Genomic DNA, 20,952 nt, shown 5'->3' with positions numbered 1-20,952 from the left:
CTTCATGCTTCCATGAGTTTGCAATAATAGCTGCAATAGTTACCAGTAGTTTCAATACTTGGTTGGAGTGGATACCTTGAAATGGACAATTTCAGTAACAACATGCTTCACTTTTTAATCTCTTTTACCTAATCCTGCTTTACCTCTCTTGCCACTGGTTAATATCTACCTCTTTGACCAAGCTCTTAGTCAACTGCCTTAATGTCACCTTATGGGGATCCAACATAAATTAGTTTCATTATTTATGAAATACTTTGGGATGTCTGTTATGTAACAGTTGCTTTATAAATAGAAGTTATTATTACTATATAAGAGAACAAACTTCCTCATTACCCAATATACACAGACCCTGATTCCTGCAATTCAAAGGAATTTTAAAATCATTCCTGCTCTAGCAGCGGAACAATATTGAACGGATAACTAAATCTGTTAATTATATGGGGGCAGTTAAGAGGAATAAGATAGATGAAGTATTGCTACAAAGTTCAAAATAAATTTATTATCAAAATACATGTATGTCTCCATATATACCTCTGAGATTCATTTTCTTGCCGGCAATCTCTGTAAATACAAACACAATAAAATCAATGAAAGATCATATCCAACAGGATGGACACCACCAATGTGCAAAAGACAACAGACTGTGCAAATACAAAAAGAAAGAAACAATAGTAGTAAATAAATAAACAATAAATATTGAGAACATGAGATGAATAGTACTTGAAAGTGATCTCATAGGTTGTGGAAACAGTTCACAGATGGGGTGAGTGAAGCTGAGTGATATTATCCCCACTGGTTCAAAAGCCTGAAGGTTGTGGGGTAATAACCCAGTAGTGTGGGTCCTGAGGCTCCTGTACTTTCTTCTTGATGATAGAAGTGAGAAGAGGGCATATCATGGATGGTGGCAGTCCTTGATGATGGATGCTTCTTTCCTGCAACAGCGCTCCATGTAGATATGCTCAATGGGGGGAAGCGCTTTACCTATGATGGACTGGGCCATATCACTACACTTTATAGGCTTTTCCATTCAAGGGCATTGGTGTTTCCACTCCAGGCCTTGGTGCAACCAATGAAGATACTCTCTACCACACATCTGTAGACGTTTGTCAAAGTTTTAGATGACATGCCAAATCTTTGCAAAACTTCTAAGAAGGTAGAGGCGCTGCTGTGATTTCTTCATAACTGTATTTGTGTGTTGGACCCAGGACAGATCCTCTGAAGTGATAATAGTGAGGAATTTAAAGTTGCTGTCCCTCTCCACCTCTGATCCCCGATGTGGAATGACTCACGACTTCCGGTTTCCTCCTCTTGTAGTCAATAATCAGCTCCTTGGTCTTGCTGACATTGAGTGAGAAGTTGTTGCTGGATTTTCAATCTCCCTCCTATATTACTGATTCATCAGAACCTTTGACGTGGCCAATGGCAGTGTTGTCATCAGCAAACTCAAATAAGGCATTGGAACTGTGCTTAGCCTCACAGTCGTAAGTATAATGCAAGTAGAGCAGGGGGCTAAACACACAGCATTGAGGTGCACCGGTACATTTGTGAAGGAAATGTTGTTACCAATCTGAACTGACTGGGGTCTGCAAGTGAGGAAATCGAGGATCCAGTTGTACAGTGAAATATTGAGGGGATGATAGTATGGAATGCGAAGCTGTATTAAATGAAGAGCATCCTGATCCAGCGTCTTCGCTGTCGAGATGTTCCAGGGTTGAAGCGGCATCCACAGTTGACCTGTTGTGACAGAAGGCAAATTGGAGTGGATCCAAGTCATTTCTCAGGTAGGAGTTGATGTTTCATCACCAACAGTTCATCCTAATGGACATAAGTGAAACTGAACAAGAGTCAGTGAAGCAGGCTACCACATTCTTCTCAGGCATCGGCATAATTGAAGCTTGACTCCACCAGAGGAAATAAGCACATTTGTTGCTGAATGAAAATCACATGAGGATACCAGGTAAATCCACTGTTTATTAATCTTTGTTCCATATGGGCCAGAATGCTCTCTCTAGCTATCTGTCACAAGGTAAATCAAGGTAAAATGATTCAAAGAATTAATTTGTTTTCCGGAACAGAACTATTGCACACTATATTTTAGCAAGATGATCCTAGCTGAACTGATGCATTTTCCCCAGGTTTGTATGTTGATGAAAAGAAGCAACTTGTACATTTTCCGATGAAGGGTCTTTTCCTAAAACGTTGACTGCTTATTCTTTTCCATAGATGCAGAGTGGCCCGCTGAGTTCCTCCAGCATTTTGCGTGTGTTGCTTGGGTCTCCAGCATCTGCAGGTTTTCTCTTGTATGAACTTGGACATTTTTGTTGGATTTAGTACATCCCCACATTATGTAAGGTTTTACCATTTAGACTTGTCAGTTAATTAATCATGATATTCTAGTCCTGAATGCAGCAGAGATATTGATGAAAGAAAAAAACAGCCTCAAAATGAAATCATTTACACATCAAGGATTGTAAACTAGTAAGTTAAGAAATGGAAAAGCAACCGAAGAGAGTAGTCCAAGTGCTCAGGTGGGAGACTTCCAATAGAATGAAGCACAAGCACTTAGATTCTCTTGATCTTGTCAAGGTCCAATGTGTACTAAAATAAGGTAAATCAGTTTATTCGAAAGAGAAATACGAAAAAATTTTGTGTTGGGAAATTAAATGCAATGGTGTACTGAAGGGTATTAGTATGCTGGTTCAAGAAATGCAGAAATTAAGCATGAAGCTACAGCAATTAGGAAGTTAAATGGTACGTTGACTTTTATTACAAGGGGAATGGAGCACAGGAGGAAGTCCTGCTGCAACAGAACAGGGATTTGATGAAACCTCGATTGGAGTACTGTGGACAGTTTTGATCTCTACAGCTAAAGGAGGATTAATGTGGAATCAATGCAGCATGGAATTACCATACCAAATGCTGGATGTGTCAAGAGAAGAAATCAAGTCAGATTGACTGAAATTTAAATGACCAAGAGGCGATCCCTCTGAGAAATATAAGGGATGAATTCACAGAGACTGTCTCCTATATTTCGAGAGAGTTTAGAATTTGGGACAATAGTCTAAGAGTAAGGAATCAGTCACATAGGATCGAGGCATGAAGCAATTTATTCATGCCAAGGGTTGTAAATCTCTAAAAATCCTCCGGGGATAGTGGTTGAGTATATATAAGGCTGAGATTGAAAGATTTTTGGACAGGAATTTGGTAACAGAGTGGCTAAGTGACAGGATCAGTACTCACAACACTGAATGATGGAATAAGTCCAATAATCCTGTTTCCATCTCTTTGACAGAAATATTCTCAGAATTCTATCAGCTTGGAACTTTGTCAGCCAATGGACCAAAATCCAAAAGTTAATCTAAATGAAACTATAAACAATTGCTAAATTGCTGAATTTCTATGCAAGCAAAGTTTAGTACATAAAGAGGTTGCAACTTGTCTCAGATTGCAAAATCAAGATGGATAGCAGCACACAGCAACAGCTGGATTAATAATTCACAGCAATTCCCATGTGAAAGAGCTCTTTGATTACATTTATATCACCATCTGTTGACCACCACCTAGTGATTTTCCTTTAACCGTCAAGATGTTCATCAAATCTTACATTGTCTTTGAAGAATATAAAACAAGTTAATGTTCCCAAGTACGAATGCACTGAGCTCTGTAATAATTCCTAATATCATTGCCCACTTCAGTGGAAATTTTTTGATGAACACTAAAATATTTCAAGCAACACACATCAAAGTTGCTGGTGAACGCAGCAGGCCAGGCAGCATCTGTAGGAAGAGGTGCAGTCGACGTTTCAGGCCGAGACCCTTCGTCAGGACCTGACGAAGGGTCTCGGCCTGAAACGTCGACTGCACCTCTTCTTACAGATGCTGCCTGGCCTGCTGCGTTCACCAGCAACTTTGATGTGTGTTGCTTGAATTTCCAGCATCTGCAGAATTCCTGTTGTTTTTGTTACTAAAATATTTCATTTCATTTTGCTTTTGACTGAAAGAAATTATAACTTTTTATTGTTTAAAGTAACAAGGCGATAGGACGACAGGAAATAATTCAATGCATTAGGCACAGTGCTCATATTTCAGAAAGGTACATTAACACTTTTTAAGAATTGAAGATAACTTGCTTCCACTCTGCTTTTGTGGTTTCTGAGGTAGGTATGGAAGGCATCTTGGGAATGGAAGAATCTTCCACAAATGGAGCAGGAGGTATCTGACTACAGTGATGGGTGGAGAGTTTGTGAGATATAGTAGTTTATTCCTTCTACTCCTAATGCATGGCATCTGTGTACACTCAATGGGTGGCCTTGAAGTTCTCAATATCATCCCAAATACTCCTCCTCCACTTTGATTAGGCATGGACTATAGATTTTTAGGGGTTAGCAGGAATGTTGCATTTCCTCAAGGAGGTTTTGAGTAGACCCTTAAATCTTTTCTTCTGTCCGCCCAGTAATTTTATCACACAAGAAACTCAGAATGGAGTATCTGTTTCAAGGGACTGGTGCCAGGCTTGTAAAGGATATGGCCTACCCAACAGTCATACCTAATACTATTACTAAAATCTTACCCCACCTCTGCTGTTGTAGCATTGCATATTAAATTCTATTTCAAATGGATATCACAACTGTGACTCCAATGAGTAATGGCCATTCAGCAAACATCAGAGTGATATGAGAGAATGAATAACCCAATGATTTACATTTTACCTCATGGCTGGTGGAATTAAATGTGAACCATCGTGTCAGAGGAAAGGGGCACCGTCACATCTATCAGCCAATCTGAGCCATCTATCATTTGTTATAATGACTTTGTTTCTTTATATTTCTTCTTGACTTTCTTTGCTTGAAGTTCAAATAGGCACTGGTTTCAGAGGCATAGGGTCACCTTCAAAACGGTATCATGGGGTATTGTGTTCAGATCTAGTCACCTCATTATAGGAAGGATATGGAAGCTTTAGAGAGGATGCAGAGGAGATTTACCAGGATGATCCCAGCTTTAAAGAGCATATCCTACGAGGTAAAGTTGAGTGAGCTAGAGCTTTTCTCTTTGGATTGAAGGTGGATGAGATGTGACTTGAAAGAGGTGTGTCAGATGATAAGAGGCATAGATACAGTGGATAGAAAGAGATATTTCCCCAGGATGGGAATGGCTAATACCACAGGGCATAGCATTAAGGTAATTGGAGGAAAATTTAGGTTGGAGAGTGTCAGAAGTACATTTGTTTGAGAGTGCTGGTTGGGTGGAATGCTCTGCCAGGGATGGTGATGGAGGCAGATACTTTAGAGATATTTAAGAGACTCTTACATAGGTGCATGAATGGAGGGCTAAGTAGGAGGGAAGGGTTAGATTGATCTTAGAGCAGGTTAAAAGGTCTACACAACATTGTGGACTGAAGGGCCTGTACTATGCTGTACTGTTCCATGGTTGCTGCTCTTCAAATGTACCCTCGGACTGAAACGAGGAGGGTGAGAAGGCTCTGAATGTCTGAGGGGCAGCAGAATCAAATTAATTCCTTTCTCATCCACACCAACAGGTGTGCATGCTTTCTAACTTGAATTGTAGTATAAGGATGTCAGACATGGGAGAAGGTCAGGTCATTTCCCCCTGAGAGTCTGATCCATCATTAAACAAGATAGTAGCTGATCCTCCACCTCAACACCATCTTTCTATCTCCCATGACTCTGAGTGACACTGCTTAAAAGTTATTCTCCTTCTTCCAGCCAAGGTTGAGGCTCATCAGCTGGCTTCGTTAGGCATTGCTTTATCTGTTAGCTTTTCTCATAACAGACAGCCTATTTCACACTAAGCTGAGTTCATCCTTAACTTAGTATGAGTCAGAACCACCAGGGAAAAACAACTAAGGAAGTGACAGAAACGTTATTTATATAGTAACTTGCAGCCAACCTGGCTTATGTAATCCATACAATAGCTTAGACCTGTCTGAAGCTGCTGCTTACTTTTTCCATGCAGCCAATGAATAACATATTGGTAATTATGTCACTTATTCTCTCTGTCACACTGCAATTTTGCTAGGGAGGAGAAATATAGCCAGTGCTTCTTGACTTAGATTATTAATTACCTTATAATGCTCCTACGCCACACCTTAGACTCAGATAAGTCCAATCAATAAACTCAGCTTGTTCTCTTTTACAGAAAACTACAGTGCTCCGTGACAACACACTGCAAAATGGAACCGCTGGTTGATTAGTTATTTGATCCTCTGACTTTAGCATTGACTGAAAATAATAATTTATTCCATCCAACCATGAGACCTTTCTGTATTTTGCATCTCGTGTGCGGTTGTAATTTTTCATGGAAGGTAAAGGAAATCTGAACAAAGTTGGAGAAGGTTGAGAAGTATCGGGCCACTGAGGAACAATCTTGATTTGGAAAGATTAGAGGTGGAGGAGTGGTGGGTAGTTATGGGTAGGGGAGGAGGTAGAATTTTATTGAGCTCTTTTGTTGGATTCAGGAATGCATAGCCTGGATTACCTCCTTCAATATTACTTGCTTGAAGAGCATCAACAAAGCACATATGGAACATTGATTTAGAATTCAAACAAGTAAGGTATTTGTAGTCAATTTTGACTGAGTCCTAATCTAATTGTCAACCTTCAACAGAGTGTCAAGGGTAATTTCCCACACCTCCCCAAACCACATTCCCGCCTTTGACTCTGCCACTCGAACACTAGAATCATAAGAGTCAGACTGTTTATTCCCCTCTGTATTCCCAACCTGACTTGCTGAGTTCCTCCAGCATCTTGTGTGTGTTGCTCAAGATTACCAACATCTCCAGAATTCCTTGTGTTTATGTTTAACTGACAGTTATGTTTCAAACTTTGCAAAGGTATTTGAATAATTCAGTCTTAAATGTCTTAATTTTAAATTCTTTTGAAGTATTTATGTCAGAAAAGGAGTATAGAAATAATATCTGAGAGGAGTATTACAGATTACAAAGAAACACTGAAAAGGTATTGAAGGCTTGAAGAAAGATTTCTTCTGGTTGACATGCGTTCACCAATTCATAAACGTAATTGTGACATATTCTTTCGAATGTTTTCATGATTTACTTAAGGATGAAAAATTTATGAAATCTTACTGTTACATTTATACCTACCAAAAGAAATAGTTCTCTCAGCAGACTTAACAAATTGGAAAGGATTACACTGAAATAGAATCTTAAATCTCCATGGATGGAATTAAGATAAAAATTAGTTATACAGTAAAACAGAACATAAGTCTGATTCATCATATGATCACATCTAATTAACACAGGTTTTATTGGGAGTCCAGAGGCCTTCTTGTTTTATTTAGTACATGAAGTACAACAAGCAACTAATTAGATCAGGGGAGCAAGGGTAAAAAGCTTATCAACAGCCACAGATGTTGTGCTTATGACCCTTGCCCCACCTGTACCACAGTTACATACCTGAGGTGGACTGAGTTCACTGTGTGTTTTTTTTAACAACACTGTCACCAGTGAAGCTGTGCTCTCTACTAAATAAACGAAGGGCTTGGTTAACGTGTTGCTCTGGAAGTCACTTTTTCCTAACACCTATGCAGTATGTTCAGCACTTTGTATCAATTTCCATTCCATAAAACTACACAAAACAGTAAAACCTTTGAGAGAGTTTACCCAATTTTATGCAAAATCAAGTCCTCAAATCTGGCATAACACTTAAGGTCTTCTGGCAGCTGTGACCTCTACCATTCCTTAAACAGTTCATGAAGCCAATGCTGATTCTCAACAGAAGACTAGTCAGTCTCATTCCCCACAGCTGTACAAGATTTCTTTTTACAGAATTACCTGTTTAGCTCACTTTTTAAAGTTATGATCAAATCTACTTCCACCTCCCTCTCATGGAGTCTTACTCCAACTCCTTCAGAGTCACTTGAATTCAATATAGTTTGGTTCTTGGCCATGGTCTGTGCATGGCCCAATGTGAGCTCTTTCCCCTTCTCTCATTCCTCTGCACACTTGATGGCTTTGAACACCTCCCATCTCTCAATCTTTACTATACTAATGGACAACAACAATAGTCTCTTTATTTTATTAATGAGTCTTCGGTTCCTCAACCCATCAATCAATCTGCTAAATCTTTTCTCAGCCCTCTCAAGGGTTTCTACTGTCCATTCTTATATGTAGAACAAAACTAGACCCAATTACTAATTGCAATATAACTTTGGTTTTGTACTTCATCCTCTTAGTTATCAATCCTACAATCCTAGTGGAGTTGGAATTGGTTTATTATCGCAATATGAACTGAGATAGTGAAAAGCTTGCCTATGCTGTATGCTCAATGAGCCATGTGCATATATTGAAATCTCAGAACTCTACTCTTTCTTTTGCATTGCTTTTCTTCCTCCTAACCAAAACATGCAACAGGATTGCATAAAGGCTGGACCTGCAGATGATGAGAGGCCAAGCATGAGAGCTTGTGACAGGGCAGAGGGAAAGGATGGCACAGCCTGAAGGGCAAGGTTGCATCAAATTCAGCTAGAGATGATGTTGATGGGCCAGGCTGCAAAGTAGAACAGGAGACTACTATATTATGAGCAGTGCGTAGGGAGGTCTACAGAGAGTCTGTGTTTAAATTGGCAAGCATGGAGAAAGCAACACAGGAATCAGCACAAATCCTTCCAAAGTGAACACGCAGAATGCAGAGTACATCCACATATCCTGAGAATTGCTGCACTGAATATTATACAGTTTCAACTGAGTACTTCAGGCCATACAGGCGCTGTTGCAACATCCCATTGTTCGGCACTAATGTGTCTCATGTTACAGCATGGGTCTCACATTATGTGTGTTGTGCAGATGTGCATGGGCTGGTACACTTGGCAGAGTCCTTCACTGAAATTTAACCACATAGGCAAGCAGTCCTACGGGGACAAGGACGGGAGGATCTTGGGCTGCAGTGCCTCACAACTACCAAGAGAAAAATCATCAAGAGTTCGTGTATCTGTAGCTGACTGGCTCTCAGTACAGGCACTCCACCTCCTGCCATTTTATTGCTGAGTGTCAGAAGTATTACTTTAGCTGATGTATGAAGAACCTTGACTGAAATCTTTGGACAGAATAAGCCTGAAATTTATGGATCCTTCAAACTGCCTATGGATTCACCCCAGAAGAGGCCTCAGGAAAGCAGGTAGTTGAGTAATGTTGTTAAATCAGTAATTCTGCTGCCTGCATCTATGAAATAGATTAAAATAGACTCATGATCTAAACCCAAGCCACTCAGTTGCAGTCCATCATCACTGCCAAAGCATATCAAAGACACGTTGTCAGCAAAACCATCATCTCAGGAATACATTATTGTGAAGGGAAACTTTAAGATAGTTTTAAATAAATTTGCTCACTGCTACCTGGGTTGATTTTCCATGATTTTTCCTGCAAATGAGTTTGAAAACCACACAAGTAGTACCACCCTCCCCACCAATCTATTTACTCTGTCATAGGATGCACAAGGTGGCATCAACCTAGGCAGAACATGGATTACCTGGGTTTCTGGTAATCCAATAAAATCAGGTGGGCCAGTGTTCCTCTGTAGCCCCTCAACAATGAATTTAATAACCCATTAGGGCCTTGCATGTCCAATGCATCACAGAAGAACTAAACAAACACACCTTACTTTTTTTGCATCATAAAAATACTACCACAAGATTCCACCCAAAGTTCAACAAGTAACAACTGAAGCCTACAGCAAAATACATAACAGAACAGAAAGATTGGTGACCACCATTAAACATCAGCATAAACTTCATAATCAACATTATTCTTGTATTTGACCACATAAAATTCCAACGGGCTTGATTGTCTTGAACCTGAAGCATTCACACACTTTCTGTTCGTGAACACAAAGGGTCAAGTGAGCTGTATCCTCTCATTTGACCTCCTTGGACAAGCATATGTGCATTTATGTGAAAGCATATTAAACTGAAACGGCAGTTGTTTTGCTTTAGGCAGATTTTACTGTTCTTAGAACCTATGGGCAGGGGAATCTCCAGAAGTACTTTAGAATTTGTTGAACATTCCCAAGTATGTGTTAAAGCTTGCACTCAATTTTATTTTACGCAGGAACATCTGAATAACACTTAATAGAAAATCATGGAGCATAGCCTTCTCTGAGAAGCTGACAGACTCTAAAATGTATTATTGCTTGAATACCTACTTGATTTCAATCATGCTGACCTTACAGAACTTAAATGAATGTTATAAAAAATTCCAGTGTAAAGAAGAGTTTCGCTATCTGCAGTTGTCTTATTATAGTTCATACTGGGAGCAAAAGTATACCTTAAATTGTTGGGTATTCTGAAGGAGACTGAGCTATAAATCTATTGCCAAATTGTTCAGATACGGCCTTGTTGCTGGCAGATGGGATTAGGCCTTATAGTTCCTTGTTGGCAGGAACAGATAAGAACTAGCCTATCAATGTTAATGCCATTTACCTTTACATAGTTTTCAGTCTTCTGTGTTCATCTTGATCAAAGTTGATGAAATGCTGTGAGAGCTTCCCCACCATCCCCTCAGGCAGAAATTTCCACACTTTGATCATCTTCACGGTAAAAAAATCTTCCTTAGGTCCTCTTTAAAATTCCTACATCTTACCCTAAACCTATGTCCCCTTGTCTTAGACATATCTGCTGTGGGGAATAGTTTCCTGTTAGTTACCCTGTCTGAGGGACAAACAGGTTGATCTGTACGTATGAGAACTTGCTTGACCTATGTGTTTACAGCCCGATTAGGAAGGAAGCAGTAGAGACAGACCTTGTTGGACAACCCAAGCATGCCTTAGTGGGGTGGACTTAGAACAATGGTCCCTGAGTATCACAAAATTTGGAACATTTATGGAAAAAGACAAGTGATAATCATATTTAAATGTGTTTTATTGGGGGCTGGCTAAATTCGGTCAGTTGAAGAGAGATCAGTTTTACATAGAATTTGTTCAGCGATTGTATTAGAACAAGAGAAGACATGCCACATTACCACAAGGGAATAAAGAGGTGGAAGTGGATTTAGTGTACACTCTGGTCATTGTCTTCTATTCCACCTTAGAATAAAGCTAGTGCATAGATTGCTGATGTTAAACATAGAATACTGAGCTTTCAGCACAGTATGGCTCTTCAGCCCATGATCTGTGTTGACCTTTTAACCTTCTCTAAGATCAATCGAACCCTTCCCTCCTACATAGCGGCCCATTTTTCTATCACTCCTGTGCCTAAGAGTTTCTTAAATGTCCCTAACATATCTGCTTCTATCACCATCCCTGGCAGTGCATTCCATGCACCTACCATTCTGTGCAAAAAACATTACATCTAACATCCCCCTCTCCATACCTTTCTGTAATCACCTTAGAATTATGCTCCGTCGTATTAGTCATTTATACTCTTGGAAAAAAGTCTCTGGTTGTCCTTTCAATATATATCTCTTATTATCTTGTACTTCTCTATCAGGTCACCTCTCATCCACTTTCACTCTGAAGAGAAAAGCCCTAGCTCACGCAACCTATCCTCACAAGACATGCTCTCCAATCCAGGCGATGTCCTGGTAAATCTCTGCATCCCCTCTGAACTTTCCACATCCTTCCTATAATGAGACAACCAGAACTGACCACAGTGGTACAACATTACCTCCATTACATCCACCTATGCCATCTAATGCCAGGAATCAGTTATTCCTTTCAGGTAACAGTGCAGCCCAACTAAGAAACATGAAATACAGTACATCAGAACAGGGTGCAAAACTATATTGAAGAGCAAGCAAGTGCAGTCAGTCAAATAGCCCTTCGAGTTCAGTCATTTAGCATAAAATTCTCAAAACTCATTATTTTTTTCATATACCTGCATTTTCATCACTAAGTGCACACCATAATGAGACACTTAGTTATGTTTAAAGTGAATGAAATATCAGTTCCACTCACCCGAAGCATTGGTCCATTCTGAAAGACATGAGGCTCATCACACACCACGCAGTATTCGTTGAGGACTGGTATCCGCTGCTCTGCATATTCAATGGTCTGCACACAATAAGGTCTTGTTAATTGTGAAAATGTAAAGGGCTGGATTAAAGTCAAAGAAGTAACGTTGTTAAGTCCCTTACCTGAACTAGAAACCCATGCTCCCTTGATACTAGTGTTTTCACATTAAAGCCGGACTAACGGGAAAAGGGAATGAAAAGAAAACAGTAAACATAACTATCAAGTTCAACAATAATCAGCCTAACAAAAAATTACATTTCTTAATGCAGCATAAAAACGTCTAGAGTTTGCTTATTCTATCATAACGCACGGAAATATATCACTTAATGAAAGGACTTTTAACTGAACAAAACTACTTCAATTAGCTCATGACTAACCATGTTTTCTGATGTAACATTTTTACACTAATGAAATAACTATATTGGTATGGCACTAAAGATTTTACACAATATCTTTAAAATTGTTAATAGGATGAGATTAATCTTCAGCTTTCCAGATATTCTTCATAATCCTGGCCTGACTCAGAATATCTTCTTTCTCCTAGAACCTTTCTTTCCCAAAGTCTCCAAACCTGATGCTGCAGAATTGATGAAGGCTTGAACGTTTTCAATGGGAGATACTATTGAGTCAAAATACTGATGGGATGGGCGGGGGTGTTTCTAAATACAACTTGAAAGCGCAGAATTTCTAGCAAAAGAAATGGACTTTGTTGAGAGAACAAGGGAGTTTTCTACTTGCATCCTATCATAAAAGTTTAGGTGCACCTCAGAAGCTAATGGAGAATTTTAAAAAAAGATAAGGTTTATAAAGGGAGTAGCAGACTCACAGCTTTCTGATTCATATCCATCAGAAACAATTGTTCTGGTGCCAACATTATTACAGGACAAGAGGTAAATTCAATCATCTTTTTTCTTTGGTTTATAAATATTTCTCATCTGTCTCATGCTCTATATTTGATTTTTACTCACTTAAGTCTCTGCAATATTTCTGAATCAAACCACTGCTCAAGTCAACAGATGAGATTTATCAAGTACATTAAACAATATAAAAAACAAAAAAATCACAATTATGGAGAATCTTGAGAACGTTTTCCCCTTTATTCATTTTTTTAGGGTCTGCATATAACTGGCATATAGTTGCCTCTGTCTAAATAAATAAGTAGTTTTTTAACATAAGTAAATAAATTCACTGAGAAAGTGATTTTGAACCACTGCAGTCATGAAGTCTCAGGATTAGAGAGCAGCCAATTGAGTCTGCACTGGCCATCTGCACCACCCTTTTATGCTATATTAGTCTTAGCTACTATTTTGACATATTCTCACCGGCTTTCCCCAGATTCTAACACTCACCTGCACAATTTGCGCAGGTACAGCCTCCAATAAACCTGTAAATCTGCATGCGTTTGGATGTGGGAGGAAAGCGCAGCACTTGAGGAATCTCATGCAGTCACAGGGAGAGCATGCAAACTCTACACAGACAGCAACGGAAGTCAGGTCCGAAGCTGATCCACAGGAGCTGCAAGGCAACAACTCCACCAGTTGTGACATGGTGTATTCACCTATGATTTCCTGACTCTTCTGGCGAAGGTACTCCTACAGTCACGTTGGGGAGGGAGTTCCAGGAATTCAACCCAGGGATGATGGAAGAAGCAACCCATTTCCAAGACAGGACGGAGTGTATCTTGGAAAGAAACCAACTCGTGTTGCATTCTCATGCAACTACTGACCTTCTCCCTCCGAGGGGTAGGGGTCGTGTCTTTGGGAGGGCTGCTGGAATAGGGTGGGTGAATAAACGCAGCGGATTATTCTAGATGATGAACACTGCTCCATCACAGGCACACGCCTATCCACCTTCGAGGACCGGTTCATGAACAGCACTTCACTATTCTTCTTTCACATTACTTACTTTTATTGTAAATTTGAATAGTATTGCACTGCTGCCACAGAACAATAAATAGCACGACATATGTCAGTGATAATAAACCAGATTCTAATTAACTGTACCCATTATGCACTGGTGAAGAAAGAAATTATGGGCGGGGTGGTACCATTTTCCCAGATTATGCCATGTTGTTTGAGAATCTTTACAGCTGTAATCATTCAAGTATGCAAAGAGTAATCACAAACGGGATGAGCTTCAGTAGGCAACTTGGTCAGCATGGATAAGTAGGGCTGAAGGGCCTGCTTCGATGCTGTATAACCCTACGACTGTTTCTGTGACACTCCTGACTTGTGCCTTGTAAATGTTGAAAGGTTTTGGGGTGACTAGCTAGTAACACTCTGGGTTAAAAATACTAGAATATTCATATTAATATTTTCTGTTCAACATTTTAACAAAGAAAAGTCAAAGCAAATGACAAAATATCCCAAAGACCTTAATAGCTAAAGATTCAAAATGAAAAGACACAACAGCAAACAAAACAAGTTGTCAATATGTTTTAAGGACTCTAAATTTCAGGTATGCCGTCGTCAGTGCCTAATCTACCTAGTCCAAGTGTGAGCAGATGGAAAGTTGATGTTTTAGTCTCTCAGTCAGCGTGTTGCTCATGGCTACAAACATATGCCCCTGTAGAGTCAGCAAGAATTTGCAATGATGCTGGCTGTGCACACAGCATTTTGCCCAGTGGTTTCCATGAGACCAACCAATAAAAAAAGCTGTTGTGGAACAACAACGCTAACAACAATAATTTGTAGTTACAGTATGTAGCATCATTAAGCTAGCAAAATGTCCTAGGGTGCTCCACAAGGATACAAACAAAACTAGACATTGTGCCTTAAAAAGAAACCAGTGCAGATGATCAATGCCTGGTCAGAGATCGGTTGGGGTGATGGAGGAGATTACAAAGGGTGGACAGAGAACAGGGGAGAATTTGTAGACAAAGGTGAGATTTTGAAAAAACAGTATTTAACCAGAGCCAATATAAGATGGTGTACTGAGATAATCCACCAAATGTGGAGCAACTTTGCCTAAGGTAAACACATTGTTGAATTCAAAACATCCAGAACTGTGGTCTAGCTGCTGATCAGAAACTCTGGTTCCTTAAGGGGAACTGATAGAGCAGATAGAGAGTATTTCTGCTGCGAGGGCAGATAGAAGTTACTTCCATTGATAAGGATGACTACGAGTAAGTGCCCCAGCTAAACGCTATTTTAGGATTGTTGTTAGTAATTATTTCTACAGTAAGTGGGAGATAGAAACTTAGAACTCCTGTCCACGAGCTACAATTGTTGTCTCAGCTGAGTGTTAACTTTACATCAATGCATGTTAGGTTTTTCATTTAAACATTTAGGTATTTAGCCACTTTATCCAGAGTGGTGAATCTGTGGAATTCTTTGCCACAGGCAGCTGTGTGGGCCATGTCTTTATGTATATTTAAGGCAGAATTTGATAGATTCCTGATCCATCGCAGCATGATGGGATATGGGAAGAAGGAGCAGGAGGAAAATAGGATCAGCCATGATGAAATGGCAGAGCAGACTTGATGGGGCAAAAAGCCTAATTCATCTCCTATATCTTATAGTCTTATGGTATTATTGAGCAAAGATGGTAGATCACAGATTAGCCATTATCTCTTTGACTTGAAACACATAATGTCCTAAGGATCTACTGATGTTCATTAACTCCATTTACCAATGTTGGCTGTTTCTGAATGCTGCAGTACTAAGCTCTTAGTTTCTGAAACATTAAAAGGAATGCTTATTGCAGAGGGGAAATGGTTGACAACTGATTTTCTCTAGAAAAAGAGAAAAATAGTATCACAATGATAGCTCTGTGTCACCTCCAAAGAGTCATCATAAATATCCAGTGACAGAACTCGCTTTATGCTGCTGTTTAATTGTGATACCATCTGATTTATAACACTCCTACAATATTAACAGATTAAGATAGAGATCCTAATTTTAGTTGAAAATATTTCATGTATTTGCAGCACTGATCTAAATCTACATCAATTGTGATTTTTCAAGTTCCAATGCCATGCTTTGACTCAATTTTAAAGTAGACGCTGGTGCCTGTTGTCCTGAATCTGAATGCTTTGGATCAGGCTAACTCATTTTCTAAGTTGCTCCATATTTTGTTCAAGCAGATGCCTGGAACATATGAAATTTTCTCATTGAGTTCACCTCTAAGGAATATAAAGATAGAGACACTACATCTAGGCAGGTACGTACTGTGGGCTGTGATGAAGAGGAAGGCGCTAATATGCCAATGAGACCTGAGGTAAGTGAGAGTCTTCTACCCTCAGAAGTGGGATCTTTGCACAACTCTGTTTTACCCACTTTGGCATTGCTGGAGTAGGACCTGCTCAGCAGCTTGTGATGTTTCAGTCCATCCGTCTCCTCTGGCTTCAGAGTGCTGGAACAAGACTTGCTCAGCAGTTTGTGTGGCTTGGGTGCACTATTGTGCTCACATCTGGTGTCACCAGAACATGTCCTGCTCAATAATTTGTGGGACTTCAGGGGAAGATTTTCATCCAGCCTCATGGTGGCAGAACATGATCGACTTAAAAGTTTATGTGGCTTTGATGAATTATTCTGATCAGTTCTTGGATCACTGGAAAAAGAACGGCCTAGAGGTTTGTGAGGTTTGGAATCACAGCCATCTTCCACCTTCCCAGTACTGGAACAGTTCCTCTTTAGCAGTTTCTGTGACTTGGGAATCCCATCTTGTTCTGGTTTCAGTTTTGATTTACTTTTGCCACATCCAGGTGGAGGATAACTTGGCGACCTGGAATTGAAAAGATTTTATGACTTACTTTAGATTTCAAGGAAATAAATATAGCAGGTAATTAGAGGAACAGAAAATACTGCGTAGGTTAGGCAGCGCATGTGGAGTCAGAAACAGCTTCAGTAATTTAGGTTGACAAACTTTCATTACAGCAGCAGAGGTTTGAATCTAAAGAGTTTTTAAGTAGCAGCAAAAGCTAAAGAGAAGGGTAACTTCTTGTATTTACTATTTCACTTGATGGGCTGAATGGCCTTCTTCTAAGCTATAACTTTTCTGTGATGCTGTGTGTGTCCATTTCTGGCTGCACATTTTAGTAGACATTGAATGGGTGTAGAAGAGATTTACTAAAATGCCTTCAAGGATGAGGGACTTCAGTCATATGGAAGGAATGGGAAAGCTGGGGTGCTTTTCCTTAAAATGGAACAAGTTGTGAGGAGACCTTACAGAGGTACTTAAGGCCATAAGACATACGTAGAAGCTGAATGAGAACATTCAGCCCATTGAGTCTGCTCTGCCATCCCATCATGGCTGATTTATTATCCCTCTCAACCCCATTCTCCTACTTTCTCCCTTTGATGCCCTGGCTAACCAAGTTATCAACCTCTGCGTTAAGTATACTCAATGACTTGACCTCCACAGCCATCTGTGTCCAGGAATTCCACAAATTCACTACCCTCTGGCTAAAAAAAATCTTCGTCACCTCTGTTCTAAACAGATGTTCCTCTGTTCTGAGGCTGGACCCTCTGGTCCTTGACTCACACACACTATAGGAAATATCTTTCCCACATCCACTCTATTCAGCCCTTTCAATATTCGATAGGTTTCAATGAGATCCACCCTCATTCTTCTAAACTCCAGCAAGTACAGGCCCACAGCCGTTAATTGCTCCTCATATGTTAACCGTTTCATTCCTGGAATCATTCTTATGAACAACCTCCTCTGGACCCTCTCCAATGCCAGTACATCTTTTCTTAGATAAGGGGCCCAAACTGCTCACAATACTCCAAGTGCAGGCTGATCAATACCTTATACAGCCTCAGCATTACATAGTCATAGTCATACTTTATTGATCCCGGGGGAAATTAGTTTTCGTTACAGTTGCACCATAAATAATAAATAGTAATAAAACCATAAATAGTTAAATAGTAATATGTAAATTATGCCAGTAAATTATGAAATAAGTCCAGGACCAGCCTATTGGCTCAGGGTGTCTGACCCTCCAGGGGAGGAGTTGTAAAGTTTGATGGCCACGGGCAGGAATGACTTCCTATGACGCTCAGTGTTGCATCTCGGTGGAATGAGTCTCTGGCTGAATGTACTCCTGTGCCCACCCAGTGCATGGGAGACATTGTCCAAGATGGCATGCAACTTGGACAGCATCCTCTTTTCAGACACCACCGTCAGAGAGTCCAGTTCCATCCCCACAACATCACTGGCCTTACGAATGAGTTTGTTGATTCTGTTGGTGTCTGCTACCCTCAGCCGGCGGCCCCAGCACACAACAGCAAACATGATGGCACTGTAATTTGCTCTACATGCTCTTATATTCTAGCCCTCTCGAAATGAATGCTCACATTGCATTTGCCTTCCTTACCATTGATTCAACCTGCAAATTAACCTTTAGGGAATCTTGCACAAAGGCTCCCAAGTTCATTTGCACCTCTTATTTTTGAATTTTTCTCCCCTTTTAAGAAACTCTACTATGCCTTTATTTCTTCCACCAAAGTGCCTGACCATACGCTTCCCTACTCTATATTCCATCAGCCACTCCTTTGCCTATTCTCCCAACCTCTCTAGGTCCTTCTGCAGACCCACTGCTTCCTCAACACTACCTGCTGCTCTGCATATCTTCGTCTTGTCTGCAAAACTGGCCACTAAGCCATCAATTCCGTCATCTAAATCACTGGCATAAAACATGATAAGAAACAGTCCCAACAACAATCCCTGGAGAACACCACTAGTGACCAGCAGCTAACCTGCTCCAACTCTTTGCCTCCTGCCAGTCAGCCAATCGTCTGTCCATACTCATATCTTTCCTGTAATGCCGTGGGCTATCACCTTGTGAAGCAGCCTCATGTGTGACAACATGACAAAGGCCTTCTGAAAATCCAAATAAACAACATTCACTGTCTTTATCTTTCCCCTTACTGGTTTTTCACCTGGAACCTACCAGCCTTCTCCTTCCCACCCTCCCCCCACCTTCTTTATAGGGCCTCTGCCCCTTCCCTCTTCAGTCCTGATGAAGGGTTCCGGCCCGAAATGTTGACCGATCTTTTCCACGGATGCTGTCCGAGCTGCTGAGTTCCTCCAGTGTGTTGTGAGTGTTGCTTTGACCCCAGCATCTGCAGATTATTTTGTGTTTACGATCCACTGCCTATCCTGCATGTTAATTCCTCAAAGAAATCCAACAGATTTGAAGGGCAAGATTTCCCTATGCTGACTTTGGCCAACTTTATCAGACACCTCTAAGTACTCTGAAATCTCATCCTTAATAACGGACTTCAACATCTTCCCAACCACTGAAGTCAGGCTAACTAGCCTATAATTTCCTTTCTTCTATCTCCCTCCCTTCTTAAAGAGTGCTATACCAGAACCTAGTGATTGTTGAAAAATAATTACTAGCCTATAATTTCCTATCTTCTATCTCCCTCCCTTCTTAAAGAGTGCTATACCAGAATCTAGTGATTGTTGAAAAATAATTGCTAATACGTTCACAATCTCTTCAGCTCTTACTTTCAGAACCCAGGGGTGTAGTCCACCTTCAGACTTTTCAGCTTCCCAAGCACCTTCTCCTTAGTAATAGCAACTATGCTCAATACTGCCCCCTGGCATATTTGAATTTCTGGCATATTGCTAGTGTCTTCCACATGGAAGAGGACACCAAGTACTTAAGATCTTCTGCCATTTCTTTGTCCACCATTACTATCTCTCCACCATCATTTTCCAGTAGTACGATATCCACTCTCAGCTCCATTTCACTCTTTATATGTCTGAAAAAACTTTTGTTATCTCTTTTATATTATAGGTTAGCTTACTTATTCTCTCCTTATGATTTTTAATTGCCTTCTGTTAGCTTTTAAAAGCTCCAACTCTCCACTAATTTTTGCTATATTATATGCTCCCTCTTCTGCTTTTATGCTGTCTTTGACTTCCCTTGTCAGCCACGGTTGTGTCATCCTCCAATTAGGACACTTCTTCATCTTTGGGCTTCTGAATTGCCCCAGAACTTCCTGCCATCGCTATTCTGCCATCATCACTGTTAGTGTCCCCTTCTATGTCGGCCAGACCAATTGTACTAACTAATCGATTCACAGAGCACTGAAGACTTGAAGAAATCACCTCATATTTGACCTGGCTTATCTACAATCCAATGGTATGAATTTTCCACTTCTAGTTAATTTTCCACTCTGGTATGTTATTCCTATCCTTCTCTCTATTCTTTCTGATCTTCCTTCAGTCCCTCCATTTTTGTCCCCTTCCCATCCCACCTCTCCAACACCTACATTTTTCAACTCTCTCCATACCTTATCCACCTACACATTTTATCCATAGACTTCCCCCACTTTGCCCAACTAAATTTTGTTCCTTCTGCCATTCGCGTCTCCCCTAATGGTTCCAAGTATAACTTACTTTAATTATCAGATTCTAACACTATTTCCCATTTATCTTCCTTCCTTGTGTCTCTAGTTTCACCTTCCTCTCCCCCTACCTGGCTCTATCTGCTCATCATCACTCACCCTTCTGCAGCCCATCAATGATCCCTGACTCATATTTCACCATTCCCCTCTCTCCTTTATATCTGCTCTCAGTTTTGAAGCAGGGTTTTGACCTTGAACATAAACAACTTCTCTCTCCTCTATGGATGCTGATCAACCTCTAACAGATTGTTTGTGCCCCAGTAATCAGTGGCTATAATCTCTTGTGTCTCTGAGAGTTCAATCCCCTGGTTCAAATAATTCCTTCCTGAATTTCCTTGAGTTTAAACATAAAATCTGTGTGGAGAATCAGCAAATTAAATTACATAAACTTTGGGTATTTCATAGAGTACAAGAAGATTGTTAATATTATTGAGACTTTTAATTCATTAAAAAGAAATTAGTACATTAAAATACAACTCAATACTGAGACTTCACGATCTTAATATTCTGCTAAACCTTTTAAGAGGGAAATCAGAAAAGACTTCTTCACAAAAAATGGTAGAAATCCATAACTCTCCTAAAAACAGATGGGTGCTGGAATAATTGAGG

The 20,952-nt window shown here is 40.1% G+C and overlaps 1 protein-coding gene across 1 annotated transcript in view; it reads right to left on the bottom strand.

The window, feature by feature from the left end:
* parp8 (poly (ADP-ribose) polymerase family, member 8) overlaps positions 1 to 20,952 on the bottom strand; it is a 370,191-nt gene that overhangs the window by 101,168 nt on the left and 248,071 nt on the right. Inside the window, exons 12-14 of the mRNA XM_072252492.1 lie at positions 16,150 to 16,705; positions 12,103 to 12,156; positions 11,924 to 12,019 (exon numbers count right to left, since the gene is read on the bottom strand). Of these exons, the coding sequence (XP_072108593.1) occupies positions 11,924 to 12,019; positions 12,103 to 12,156; positions 16,150 to 16,705 (706 nt within the window). The remainder of the gene's footprint in view (positions 1 to 11,923; positions 12,020 to 12,102; positions 12,157 to 16,149; positions 16,706 to 20,952) is intronic.

The sequence above is a fragment of the Mobula birostris genome, chromosome 3 (genome assembly GCF_030028105.1).
Source record: "Mobula birostris isolate sMobBir1 chromosome 3, sMobBir1.hap1, whole genome shotgun sequence".
Classification (NCBI taxonomy): Eukaryota; Metazoa; Chordata; class Chondrichthyes; order Myliobatiformes; family Myliobatidae; genus Mobula; species Mobula birostris.
The sequence above is the reverse complement of the archived record's forward strand: the minus strand, read 5'-3'. Positions and strand labels throughout refer to the sequence as shown.